At 36.3% G+C, this 15,037-nt stretch overlaps 1 protein-coding gene across 1 annotated transcript in view; it reads right to left on the reverse strand.

Annotated features, from left to right (window-relative positions):
* The window catches only part of PKHD1 (PKHD1 ciliary IPT domain containing fibrocystin/polyductin), a 685,806-nt gene that overhangs the window by 393,900 nt on the left and 276,869 nt on the right, over positions 1-15,037 (reverse strand). Inside the window, exons 28-29 of the mRNA XM_044675345.1 lie at positions 9,273-9,480; positions 8,196-8,353 (exon numbers count right to left, since the gene is read on the reverse strand). Coding sequence (XP_044531280.1) covers positions 8,196-8,353; positions 9,273-9,480 — 366 coding nt within the window. The remainder of the gene's footprint in view (positions 1-8,195; positions 8,354-9,272; positions 9,481-15,037) is intronic.

The following is a 15,037-nucleotide window of genomic DNA, read 5'->3' on the forward strand; positions in this document are numbered from 1 at the left end:
TCTGACTAGAGGGAAATTTAGCTGTCTTTCATAGTGGTTGGCAAGGTCCACAAAAGTGGCGAGATCTTTGGATAGATCAGAAGATCTAAGTACGAATCCTAGCATTACTACTTACTAGTTATGTAACTGAGGAAAAGTCACTTAACTTATGTGGGACTTAGTTTCCTCATCTGTAAAATGGAGATAATGATATTTGTCTCCTATTTCATGGGATTATTGTGAGGATGAAATAATATAATGCATGTAATATGTTTTATGAAATATAAAGTATAACTATAAATTATTTTTATTGCTATTAGCTTGCTTAGCTTCTTCCAGTTTGTTTTTTTTTTTCTGAGAGGCCATTTACATCATTTCTGGCAGGGGGATAAATGGACGAGATTCAAGTACATGAGAATAGAACAGGAAAAAGTTTGATTCCACCAGAAAATATAGCTTCAAGCTCTGAACGTTATCCAGAACAGTAATCAAGACATCTGAGCTTAATTCTTAACTCTGTTGTTACTTCATTATGACTAAAGCATTTCAATTTCAATCTTCTCACTTGTGAAATAGAAATAAAAATAAAAATTCTCTTTGCCTCTCTATTTCAGAAAGATAAGTGAGAATGATTAAATGAGCCTAGTTCTCCATTCCCATATAGGCTATATTATCAATATGCTCTCCATGGAATAAAGTCTCTCTGGCCATCTATCAGCCACAAACAGAATCCTTTCCATGGTATACAGGTAAGAAAATCTAAAAATGTAGTTGTGTTTCAGTCAAGTCCAAATCTTCTTGAAGCCATTTGGTGCTTTCTTAGCAAAGGTCCTAGAGTGATTTGCCATTTCTTTCTCTGGCTCATTTTCCATATAAGGAAAATTGAAGCAAATGGGGTTAAATGATTTGTTCTGGTTCACATTAAGCATCTGAGTCAGGTCTTTCTGACTCCAGGTGCAATTTTCTACCCCGATGCTACCTAGATGCTCTAAAAATATAGTATACTGAGTCATTGAAACATTGAGTATTAGAGTAAAAGGTCCTTCAAAGTCATATATTCAAATATCCTCATTGCTCAGGTGTGAAAACTGAGGCCAAAGAATTTTGGTGGCATGTCAAATCACACACTAGCAAAAAAGAAAAACCAGAATGTGGATCATAAATGATCTAGAGCTAGAAGGGACCTTAAGATTTGGTCCAATCTCTTCATTTTATGGATGAAAACTAAGCCCTAGTTACTTGTAGAAGCTGGCACAGGTAGTCACCATGAAGTAATCAGAAATAAGATATGAATCAAGATCCTCTAAATCTTGAATCAGTGATAACAAGGTCACAGATTTAGAGCTGAAAGAAATCTTATTCTATTCCCAACACCACTCCATTTTACAGATGAGGAGATTAAAGTCCAGAGAATAGTCTTTTAATTTGCCCAGGTTCACACAAATAAGTAAAGAGGGATAGGTGGTTTAAAACCCAAGACCTCCAAATTCAAATCCAAAACTCTCTCTTCTACATTAACATCTTTTCAAAAACAGCAAATGTTCTTCAAACCAGAGTAAGGATTCAGATTTACTATTAAATTTAATTACTGTACCTCTCTCCTACCCTTCTATATATTTCTTTTTTCTCTTACTGTTTTGAGTCACAGTTCTATACACAGTTCTATACCCTGAAAAAACTTTGCACTGAGCCTCTGACCCCACACTCCAACTCCAACTCCAGTCTCTCTATAATCACACCAATCCACAAGGCTGACCACACACCCACACACTATGAATGGTGGCTGAGTTCCCCTATAGTCAGAACTAGGAGGAATTAAACATAGTATTATTTTTTTTCCTCCTTTGAAAACTTCATTTTGCTTAGTCCACATTTTAGAATGGGGAAGGCACATATGCACATTAATTAATTTGGACAGCTAAAATTGACATTAAATGTCAGACATATTTAATGAATAAAGATATCTGATAATAGGTAATAGCACACAGTCCATAACACTTGTGACCATCATTTTTTACTTTCATTCCTACCTCTATCCTTCATTTTTCACACAACTTGAATACTCATCTATAGAATGAGGTGCTATCCCTAGAGACAAGAAGACCTGAAACATTTAGAGAGATACATGATATTTCTCCTGTTATGCAGGTAGTAAAGTCACTACTAAGGCCCTGGAGCCAGTAACTGGTCTAGCAGGAGATAAAGGGTTGGATGATATCAAGGTTGAGCAACCTCAGCTGGGAATGAACTTGATTAAGTATAAATTCAAACCCTGTAAGCTAAGTGCCCTGTGAATGTTAGGCTCCTTTAAGATGTCTGGTGTGTGTCCCCTCCCTGCTAGGGTAACTGCTTCTTATTGGATGATGGCAGACCAGCAGGAAGTGGCTCACTGAACTTCCCTATCTCAGCAATGGAGGTTTGGTTCAACCTCAAACTGAACCTCAAACTGCTCAGTATTCTCTCCTCTTCCCTAATCTCCTTAGCCTTGGTGGTAAAGGAATAATCACAAATTCTCTGATTAAAGGCTAAGGAATTTATTGACACAGGGGAAAGAATAGCCAAGGAAAGAGGGCTTTGGTGTTACTAAGCAGTTGTTATGGTCAGCTGACTGGTGCTGGTTAAGGTCCTAGGAAGGTCTTGGCAGGCCAAGGGCTGGCTATCCTTGGCCAGAGCTAAATGGTCTCTGGTTAGAAATTAATTTGATCCTGCAGCTAACCAGTTGGAAAGGAAATAGATGTAGTTGGGTTGCTCTTAAGGAAGGTCCTAAGATCTAGGCTATCCTATTTTCCTACCCACAATTCTACCACCCTTCACCACCCTTCACTACCCAGGGCCCCAGGGGGAAGGTCAGGGATAAGTAGGTGATCAAGGTGAAGTCAGGGGAAAACAGAACCCAGGCTTGGGTTTGCAGGGGCTTTTATAGTCTCAGCCCAACTGCCAGTTGACACCTGCCCCATGGTGCATGCTATTGGCAAGATTCCATCCAGGGTAACTAAGAGCTTAGCCTAGGCTAATATTGCAATGCAAGACCCTGCATTGCACACAAGCTTCTGAGGGGGCACCTGTATGAAAGCAGGATATTATTATTTATTTAATTTAACATTTATTGAATTGAAGTAAATTAAAGGATTAACTGAAAGCTTTCAATAACTAACTGCCTTCACTCTGTTATTTCCCAAAATCCACAAGTCAATCACCTTAATTTACTATCATAAAGATGCAAATTGCATCCCATGCATGCAAGGTAAACAGATGTTTATTTAATTCAAACACACTCCTCCTCCCTCATCTAGTTTCCCTTCTCCACCAAAAAAAGTCCTGGAGGAAATGTTGAAGAAAATGAACTTATCATGACTGATCATTTTAAGCATTATTATGTAATCACAGCAAGCTTTTTTCTTCTACTATTATCAGTCACGCCTTATCCTCTATCTGGATGGTTTATAATTTGGGTTATTTTGGTAGGGGAAGGGGAGGGATCTTGTCAGAAAGGTAAGCAAAAAGAGTACTGTGCTTACCACAAAAGAGTTCTGAAAAATAATAATGCTCTCATTATGAGTTTTCTCTAGATTTTTACCACTGGCTTTCCATATTTAGATCTTCCATCTAACTGTGGAAATAGATACAAAGTGAGTGGAAGAGGAAGAGGAGAAGGAGAACAAGAAGAGGGAAGACAAAAAGACAATATAGCTAGCCAAATAGTCACCATAATAGCTGTTCTGTGTGCTATAGGAACAATTGGTTTAGAGAAGAATGGTAACCTAAAGGAAAATTTCATGTCCTTGATAGCTTTGTATCTATTTTATATATTTTCAATATATGTACCTGTGGTCACAGTGATAGAATGTAAGCTCCTTGAGAGCAGGTTTTATTTCTCTATTGTCCTTGTACTTCCCAAAACCTAGCACAATGACCAGTACAAAATGAATGTTTATTGTTTGTTTGGTTGATTTCTGGGAGGACCTGTTAGCTTTGAGAAAGAATTAAGTTCATTGCTTGGACTCACAAGATCATTGGCATTTTTATTGGATTTGTGATACATGGTTACAAGTTGAGAGATACAAGCTCAAATGTGGACCATTTTTCATCCAAATTACTCATGCTAATTGCCTAGAAAGAAATCGGTTATCACACAAAACAGCAACAAAGGACCTAATGAGAAAGTATCTTATACTTCAGTGCTTTTTGCTGTATTTATTGTCATACTGATATTGTCTAGCATTTCTTGAGATATACCATTTTACCATTTTATCTTGCTGCTCCTCATCCTTGTATATCCTTGTGTTCTGAAGGGCACATATTCCTTTGTAAAATAAGTAAGTTAAAATTTATTTTCGTTTGAAAATTTTGTAATATTATTTTTAAGATTAAGGTTGAAACTCTGAAATATGGTTAAGAATAACCATAGTTTAGATTTTCTTTGTTAAACTAATAATAATAAATCAAACAGGAACTTACCCTCAATAGCTATATAATCTATTAATTCTCAATCTTCTTTCAGAGAGTAGCATATTTTTGTATATAGCAGTAATATATATCAGTAGGGCTATTTTCCCTTAATATTTCATGGGATCCCCTTCCATAGAGGTCTTCAAGTGGAAGTTGAAAAACCATTTGTAAAGGATGTTATTATTATGGGATTCCTTTGGTGTATGGGTTAGACTAAATGATGGGTGAGATTCTTTCCAGCTCTCAAATTCTGTGATTCTATGATCTTTCCAGATACTTTCTTATATTTCCCATACCAAACTGCATAATTAATTACATTTCAATAACTCGTTAGCCAATCTCCCTTATTTTTTATCCATTAATCTGAAATATATTTCCTCAATCTTCACCTTCCCAGCTCAGAAATTAACTAAAGGTAATAATATTCTAAGTCTCACATCTTCACCAGACATAAAATGTGGTTGATCAGAACTTTCAGAAAAATAATCTAACCCACTGAACTAACCAGCCAGGTAAAACTACATAGTAAAGCATTTCTTCCCAAGGAATCCATTGACAGATTTCAGAGAGTCTATGAACTTGAATGACTAAACAATACTTCTGTATTTTCAATAGTCTCTCATTGAAAGATAGCATTTCCTTAAATTATGAATCTTTTGTAAAAAACATTTTTCTGGGAAGGAATATATACCTGCAACAGATTGCAAAAGGGAACACAAAAATATTAAGATTCTATGACTTAGTAAGGTTACTAAGTATGGTTCAGGACTAGATTCATCTTGCCATCCCTTAAGAAATGCTTACAAAACCAAAAATTATCAGTGTTTGAAGGAATGAATATCAAGGGTTATGTCAATCCAATCTGTACCTAAAGAAAAACCTTCCTTGCACTCTTTCCAACAATAGTCATTCAACCTTTGCTTAAAGAGTTTAAGTAATGGGCAGCTAGGTGGACCAATGGATTGAGAGCCAGATTCAGATATGGGAGATTCTGGGTTAAAATTCAGTCTCAGATACTTCCTAACTGTGTGCCCATGAGCAAGTAAAGCTATTGTCTAACTCTTAGTGCTCTTCTGGTTTGGAACCAATATACAGTATTGATTCTAAGATGGAAGGCGAGGGTTTTTAAAGAAAAAGACTTTAAGATTTAACCCTATGAGGCTTTAGAAGCACTAATTGGAAGTAGTAGAGATATTGACTTAATCTTGAAATTAAAAAAAAGAAAATTATGAAGAATTACAGTCTGATAGGGTCAACCAAAATAGGATTCATCCCTCTTCCATGTGACAGCCCTAAAATAATGGAAGAGGGTCAGTAAATCCTTACATAAGGATGCCCCTCCTGCTTCCCTCAGCTGATATTTAGATGACATAATATTTCTGCCTTTCATCATTCTGGTTGTTTTCTTGATGCACTCTAACTTATCAATGTCCTTCTGAAAACATGAAGCCCTGAACTTAATACGATGCTTCAATTAAGGTCTGAAAAGAGGATGATTCTGCGGGACTAACTTCTGCCTAGTCCTTGACATTATGTATCTCTTAATGTAGCATTAGTTTTTTTGGATGCCATATCACACTCACCAGAAAGTCCAGACTTCAAGTACTGCCTTTGAAACATATACGCCTATGTCATTTAATCTCTCCAGGTTCTAGGCAACTCTCTAAAATAATGAGTTATGGAGTAATTATCTGCATCCATGGACTGAGATTCCAAACTGGAAATAACAAATTTGGACCACCCTTCCCTGCCCCCAAAATTTTACAATACTGATGCACCATAAGCCTAGAGTCCACTACAAGGCATAGGTATTTTTGGAAGAAACTTTTTGCTTGCCTCAGCAATTCCATCTTGTACTTTTGATTTTTTTATACAAGTACAATCCTTCACATTTATCCCAATTAAATGTTATTTTATTATTTTTGACCCAATTTTCAAATCTATTCATATCCTCACTCCATTATCCTAACTATCCCTCCTTTTTTAATATGAAAATATAATTAGGTCATCAACACTTTGATCCAAGCCCAGTAGTAAAAATATTATATATCCCAACCCTAAGCACAAATCAGTATAGCAATCCCTTAAAGTCCTTCCAAAGTGACATCAAGCCATCAATCACTATTCAGTTACGCAATCAGCTCTGAATTCACCTAATTCTATTATCATCCAGCCTATGTATCTCCAACATCTCTATAAAAGTGGCATCTGAAACATTTTCAAATGTTTTTAATAAAGTCTAGGTAAACTATACCTAGGGCATTTCTTTTATCTACCAGTCTAATCCTATTAAAAACAGAAATGTGGAAGTTAGGTATGAGCTGTTCTTTATGAAGCCAGGCTATTTTTTGTGATCACTGCTTCCTTTTCTGGATGTTCATTAATCATCCCTTGTTTATTATGTTCTAAACATTTTCCAGTGATGAAATTCAAGCAGCACTGTTCTATAATTTTGAAGTTCTATTTTCTTCTCTTTTAAAAAATCAAGATATGTGTTTTGTTTTCTAGTCCTATGGTATCTTACTTGTTGTTCCCAAAGATCCACAGCAAGAAAAATCATTAACAATGGTTAAGCCATCCCATCTGCTGAGTTTTTCAGTACCTAATATATTGTTCATCTGAGCCTGGTGAATTAAACTAACTAGTTAGGTACTCCCTCACTATTTCCTAATTTATTTGTAATAAGTAACCACCTGTTCTATAGCTCAATTCTCACTTTTATCCTAGCAATTTTTCACACGTAATATTCATAAAACATAAAAAAGGCACAAGGGATTTCTACATATTCAATGTAAGAGAATTTAATATTTGAGATGGGCCTGAATTTCCTGTTACAACTTTTTAAGGAACTAAGAAGGGTATAACAGAAGGGTTAGAGTTTATTCAAGGCAGCTTCCAATAATACCAAACTATATATCTGAACAGTGAAAAGGAAATGAATTTTAATTTCCTAACTGTAATATTTAAAGGAGATGTATTATCTAGAAAAAAATAATTCAGTTTAAAGAATAGATGTACTTTGATGTTATCCCACTCTGTAGAACTTCGAACTTAATGATTCCATAATATCATTACAAGGTAACATTACAGAAAAATACTTGTACAAAAATATTCATAGCCACACTTTGTGGTGGCAAAAAAAATGGAAAATGAGGGGGTGTCCTTCAACTGGGGAATGACTGAACAAATTGTGGCATATGATGGCAATGCAATACTATTGTGCTGTAAGGATTGATGATCTGGAGGCTTCCCATATAAACTGGGAGAACCTCAGTGAACTGATGAAGAGTGAAATGAGCAGAACCAGAACAACGTTATATACAGAATGTAAAATATTGTGGAAAAATCCAATGTGATAGACTTTGTTACTAGCAGCAATGCAAAAATCCAGGACACTCCTGAAGGACTTATGTCAAAGAATGCTATCCACATTGAGAGAAAGAACTATGGGAGCAGAAATGCAAAAGCAAAACATATGACATAACTTATCACATATATATATGGGTTTGTGATTTGGAGTTTAGGCCTTAAAATTGCTTTATAGCAAAAATGAGTAATATGGAAATAGGTATCAAGTGACAACATTTGTACAACTCAGTGGAATTGCTTTTCGGCTCTGGGAGGGGGGAATAGAGAGGGAAGAGAAAGAAAATGAATCATGGAAACATGGAAAAATCTTTTAAAAATGAATAAAACTAAAAAAAATAAAAGCAATCTTCTATGCTTTATTTTCCCACTTGTTACTTGTTATTAGAAGACTCCCTCACCTTCTGGAATCTTGGCTTTAGTACATAGCCGAAGGTGTGCCATCCGCTCACTGGTGAGATGTCCTTGGATGGCAATGTTCCTGCTGAGTAGAGCTACTGTAACCCTTAAAGCAAGGTGATGCCCATCTATATTATGTTCCAGAATACCATGAGAATATCTGAAAAAAAAGAAACCTATCAGAAATATGTCAAAATATAAGGATTATTGTGATTAATATCATACCAGTTTCTCATATTTTTTCACCTTTAAATCTAAATTATACTCCTCTGGGACAGTATATCATGAATATGATCTGTACCTTAGAAAGTGTTAATAGGACAACTAAAGTCTGGAGATTGCTACCTTACACATTGGCAACTCAGTCAAAAAATATGATAGCTATAGATGTGTCCTAGTATAGTGGATGGAATGTTGTACTTGTGAACCAGGAAGTTCAAATTATACATTCAATATCTTAATTTTTTTTTAACCTCAGTTTGCTCATCTGGAAAATAACAGTATTTTTAGAATACTAGAATACTTACCTCAGTTTTGGGAGACTCAAATGAGGTAATACAAATAAAACATTCTATAAGCTTTAAAATACTATTTAAGTGTCAGTTTTTAAAAAAAAAAACAAACCTATGAATTCATTGGTACAGAAACTCTTAGTGAGGAAACACTATCTGAAAATAAAGTATAGTTACATACTATTATGCAAATAATTTAGATATTTATGAGAGGCACTGAGAGATAAATTGATTTGCCCTTGGTCACATGACCAGTATATCTCAGAGATAGGATTTGAATCATATCTTCTGGAGTCAGAGGCCAGCTTTCTACTATATCATGCTGTCACTATGGTTTTTTTTTTATATTATCACCATTCTTACCACTGTCACCATCATCATCACTATAATTACCATTGCCATCTTAGAGTTTTTCATGATTAAGCCACTTTTATCAAAACAAGATTAAATTAGAGTAGAAATATGTTATTGAAGGGCAAGTCTCTCAATATATCTACAACTTGATCTTTTATCTACATCAGGCCCCTTACATGCAAGCGAAGTCCTAAATCTGGCCAAACTACATACCTTAAAGGTGACCGAAGATGGAGGTTTGTACCATGCATACTGTCTATGATGGCAATTTCTTCTCGCCCTTGGGAACCTTCCAGGGTAACTCCACTAATGATGACTTCTTCTCCAGGATGCCAGTCTACAGGGTCTTTTAATGCTAACATGGTGTCATTGGCCTGAGCTGCAGTCCGTAGATGTGTGATGCTCACCTCTGGCCTTAAACCTAAAACAATTCAAGTAATAGAACCAGTAAGAATCTTTCAATAGATAAGCTCTCGGTTCCTGGTTAAGATGGCGGCAGAGTAAAAAGCAGCACTTAACCTCTCCTAACCAAAACATACAGGACTCCTCAAGGGGACATAAAAACAAATCCAGACGAAAGGAAGGACACCACAACAGGGCGCAGTGTGGAAGGCACATGGAATTGGGGCATTTCCATGCTATAATGGGGTGAAACAGCTCTCACTAAATCGCGGGCTGAGCAACCCCACACACACACACACACACACACACACACCACACCACCTACAACTCCAAAGCCAGCTCAAGAGAAATAGAGCAAGTTTGGGGCACCCATTGAGTCACTGACAGCTCCAGGGCCTGTTTTTGAGAGCAGCAAGACTTAGGACCCCAAAAGGCTAAAGAACGCACAAGGACTTTGAGTGCGGACACAGAGCGCAGGCCCGAGCAGAGGTGGACACAGGTGCGTGTGAGTGAAGGCTCTGAAACCCTGAGTGGTGAACCAGTGCAGATGGGTATACTACTGTGGAAGCAACGCCCTGAGACTTGTAAAGGAGCCTCAGGCAGAGGATCAAGCAAGGGGGGTCTATCAGGGGGCTTGACCTTGAGAAAAACCAGACCTGAGTCTGCGTGAGAATAAACCTGAGAAAGGGCTGGGCTAAAAATGGCAACCAAGAATCAGGAAGGCCAAAAGAGAAAGATTAACAACAAGAAGAAGAAATCTTTAACACTCGACAACTTTTACACAGAGAAAATCCAGACAACCTAGCAAACAGAAGAGGAGAACAAACAAGCATCCGGACCCTCCCAAAATAATGAAAACTGGTCACAAGCTCTTGAAGAGTTCAAATATGAGATGACGAAAAAGTTGGAAACGATTTGGCTAGAGAAATGAGAAATAGCTCAAAAGGAAATCAGGCAAGAAAATAACAGTTTAAAAGGCATAATTTTGCAATTGGAAAGTGAGGCTAAGAAATCAAATGAACTGATAAGTAAATTGAACACCAGAAATGACCAGATTGAAAAGGAAAACCAAAAGATCACAGCTGAAAACCAAAAGATTATAGCCAAAAACCAGTCCCTAAAGGCTAGAATTGAGCAATTAGAAGCTAATGATTTCTCAAGAAAACAAGAACAAATAAAACAAAGTCAAAGGACGGATAAAATAGAAGGAAACATGAAATATCTCAATGAGAATGTGATGGACCAAGAAAACCGGTCTAGAAGAGACAATTTGAGAATCATTGGTCTTCCAGAAAACCAGAAATTAATAGAAACTTGGACTCCATATTAAAAGAAATGATTGAGCAAAATTGTCCTGAAGTTCTAAAACAAGAGGGCAATATAGACATTGAAAGGATCCATAGATCACCCTCTACACTAGACCCAGAAAGGGCAACGCCAAGGAATATAATAGCCAAATTCAAGAGTTTTCAAATAAAAGAAAAAATCTTACAAGAAGCCAGAAAGAGACAATTCAAATATCAAGGAGCACCAATCAGGATCACACAGGATCTGGCAGCATCCACTCTAAAAGACCTCAAGGCTTGGAATATGATATTCAGAAAGGCAAGAGAGCTGGGCCTTCAGCCATGGATCAACTACCCATAGAAACTGACTATATACTTCCAGGGGAATGTATGGGCATTCAACAAAATTGAAGATTTCCAAGTATTTGCACAGAAAAGACCAGGACTAAATGGAAAGTTTGATATCCAACTACAAAAATCAAGAGAAACATGAAAAGGTAAATAAGAAACAGAGGGCCTCAGTAAGATCTAATTATCTGTATTCCTATGTGGAGAAATGCTATGTATAATTCTCTGTAGTGAACTCTATTCACTATTATAGTATTCACTATTATAGTAATCAGAAGAATAATTCTCAGGGAGAGGGTGGAATACTAAATGGTCTAAGATGATATGGGGGGTGGGAAAGAGGGGGGGTAAATAGCAGGGGACACCAAGAGAAACTTGAGAGATTGAGAAAAATAGGATATTCTATAACACACAAAGAGGGCATGGGAAGGGGAAGGGACAAATACTATTATAAGAAGGAGAGGAAGAGAGCATTAAGAGGTAATATTTAAACCTTACTCTCAGTGTAATCAACCCAGAGAGGGAAGAGTAGATATATTATCCATTGGGATATAAAACTCTATCTAACCCTACTGAGAAAGTCAGAAGGGATAAACCAAGGGGAGCAGGGGAGTGGGGAGGTCAAAAAAGGGAGGGGAGAAGAAGGGGGAGGGAATTTATTAGGCCTTTAAAAATAAAAAGAGGGGAATAATAAGGGAGGGGGTAGAAAGGGAAGTTAATCAAGGGAGGGGATAATGGATACCTGCTTAAAGCAAATCACTGGTTTAAAAGGAAATAGTTTAAGAAGAAGGGGTAGGAATAGGGGAGGATACGAAAATGTTAGCAAATGCACAACTGATAATTATAACTCTGAATGTGAATGGGATGAACTCACTCTTAAAATGGAAGCAAATAGCAGAGTGGATTAGAAACCAAAATCTTACCATATGTTGTCTACAAGAAACACATATGAGGCGGGTGGACATACACAAGTTTAAGGTTAAGGGCTTGAGCAAAATCTTTTGGGCATCAAATAAGAAAAAGAAGGCAGGAGTGGCAATTGTGATTTCTGACAAAGCCAAAGTAAAAATAGATATGATTAAAAAAGACAGGGAAGGTCATTACATCCTGATTAAAGGCAGTATAAACAATGAGGAAATAACAATGCTCAATATATATGCACCAAGTGGTATAGCATCCAAATTCATAAAGGAGAAACTGGCAGAGCTCAAGAAGGAAATAGATAGTAAAACCATACTAGTGGGAGATCTAAATATTCCTCTTTCAGATCTAGATAAATCAAACCAAAAAATAAATAAGAAAGAGGTAAGAGAGGTGAATGAAGTCCTAGAAAAATTAGATTTAATTGATATGTGGAGAAAAATAAATAGGGGCAAAAAGGAATACACCTTCTTTTCAGCTGCACAAGGTACTTTCACAAAGATTGACCATGTAATAGGGCATAGAAATATTGCAAACAAATGCAAAAGAGCAGAAATATTAAATGTAACCTTCTCTGATCATAATGCAATAAAAATAATAATTAGTAAGGGCACCTGGACAGGCAAATCAAAAACTAATTGGAAATTAAATTATATGATTCTCCAAAACCAGCTAGTCAAAGAAGAAATCATAGAAACAATCAACAAATTCATTGAAGAGAATGACAATGATGAGACATCCTACCAAACTCTGTGGGATATGGCCAAGGCAGTACTCAGGGGGAAATTTATATCCTTGAGTGCATATATTAACAAATTAAGGAGGGCAGAGATTAATGAATTGGGCATGCAACTCAAAAAATTAGAAAGTGAGCAAATTAAAAATCCCCAGATGAAAACTAAATTAGAAATACTAAAAATCAAGGGAGAAATTAATAAAATCAAAAGTAAAAGAACTATATTAAATTAATAAATAAGACTAGAAGCTGGTATTTTGAAAAAAAAGATAAAATAGACAAAGTACTGGTCAATCTAATAAAAAAAGGAAAGAAGAAAACCAAATTGACAGTATGAAAGATGAAAAGGGAGACCTCACCTCTAATGAAGGGGAAATTAAGGCAATCATTAAAAACTATTTTGCCCAATTATATGGCAATAAATATAACAATTTAGGAGGTATGGATGAATATTTACAAAAATATAAATTGCCTAGATTAACAGCAGAAGAAATAGAATACCTAAATAATCCCATATCAGAAAAAGAAATTGAAGAAGCCATCAAAGGACTCCCTAAGAAAAAATTGCCAGGGCCTGATGGATTCACAAGTGAATTCTATCAGACATTCAAAGAGCAACTAATCCCAATACTATACAAATTACTTGATATGATAAGCAAAGAAGGAGTCCTACCAAATTCCTTTTATGACACAAACATGGTACTGATTCCAAAGCCAGGAAGATCAAAAACAGAGAAAGAAAAGTACAGACCATTCTCCTTAATGAACGTAGGTGCAAAAATCTTAAATAGAATACTAGCAAAGAGACTCAAGCAAGTAATTAAGAAGATCATCCATGGGGGCAGCTGGGTAGCTAAGTGGATTGAGAGCCAGGCCTAGAGACAGAAGGTCCTAGGTTCAAATCTGGCCTCAGAAACTTCCCAGCTGTGTGACCCTGGGCAAGTCACTTGACCCCCATTTCCCACCCTTACCAATCTTTCACCTATGAACCAATGGACAGAAGTTAAGGGTAAAAAAAAAAGATCATCCACCATGATCAGGTGGGATTTATACCAGGAATGCAAGGATGGTTCAACATTAGGAAAACCATTCACATAATTGACCATATCAACAGTCTAACAAACAAAAACCACATGATTATCTCAATAGATGCTGAAAAAGCCTTTGACAAAATACAGCATCCATTCTTATTGAAAATACTGGAAAATATAGGAATAGAAGGACCTTTCCTAAAAATAATAAACAGTATATACCTAAAACCATCAACAAGCATCATATGCAATGGGGCTAAATTAGAAGCCTTTCCAATAAGATCAGGAGTGAAACAAGGATGCCCATTATCTCCTCTATTATTTAACATTGTACTAGAAACACTAGCAGTAGCAATTAGAGAAGAAAAAGAAATTGAAGGCAATGAGGAGACTAAGCTATCACTCTTTGCAGATGATATGATGGTATACTTAAAAAATCCTAGAGAATCAACTAAGAAGCTTGTAGAAATAATCAACAACTTTAGCAAAGTTGCAGGATACAAAATAAATGCACATAAATCATCAACATTTCTATACATTTCCAAAACATTAGAGCAGCAAGAGGTAGAGAGAGAAACACCATTTAAAATCACCCTAGACAATATAAAATACTTGGGAATTTATCTACCAAAACAAACACAGCAATTATACGAAAACAACCACAAAACACTTTCCAAACAAATAAAACTGGATCTAAACAACTGGAAAGCCATTGGTTGCTCATGGGTAGGACGAGCTAACATAATAAAAATGAACATTCTACCCAAATTAATTTACCTATTTAGCGCCATAACTATCAAACTACCAAAAAACTTCTTTACTGAATTAGAAAAAACTATAACAAATTTCATTTGGAATAACAAAAGGTCAAGAATATCAAGGGAAATAATGGAAAAAAATGTGAAGGAAGGGGGCCTAGCAGTACCAGATATTAAATTATACTATAAAGCAGCAGTCATCAAAACAATATGGTACTGGGGGGCAGCTGGGTAGTTCAGTGGAGTGAGAGTCAGGCCTAGAGACAGGAGGTCCTAGGTTCAAACCCGGCCTCAGTCACTTCCCAGCTGTGTGACCCTGGGCAAGTCACTTGACCCCCATTGCCTACCCTTACCTATCTTCTACCTATGAGACAATACACCGAAGTACAAGGGTTTAAAAAAAAACAAACAATATGGTACTGGCTAAGAGACAGAAGGGAGGATCAGTGGAATAGACTTGGGGTAAATGACATCAGCAAGACAGTGTATAATAAAC

The sequence above is a fragment of the Gracilinanus agilis genome, chromosome 4 (assembly GCF_016433145.1).
Source record: "Gracilinanus agilis isolate LMUSP501 chromosome 4, AgileGrace, whole genome shotgun sequence".
Taxonomy (NCBI): Eukaryota; Metazoa; Chordata; class Mammalia; order Didelphimorphia; family Didelphidae; genus Gracilinanus; species Gracilinanus agilis.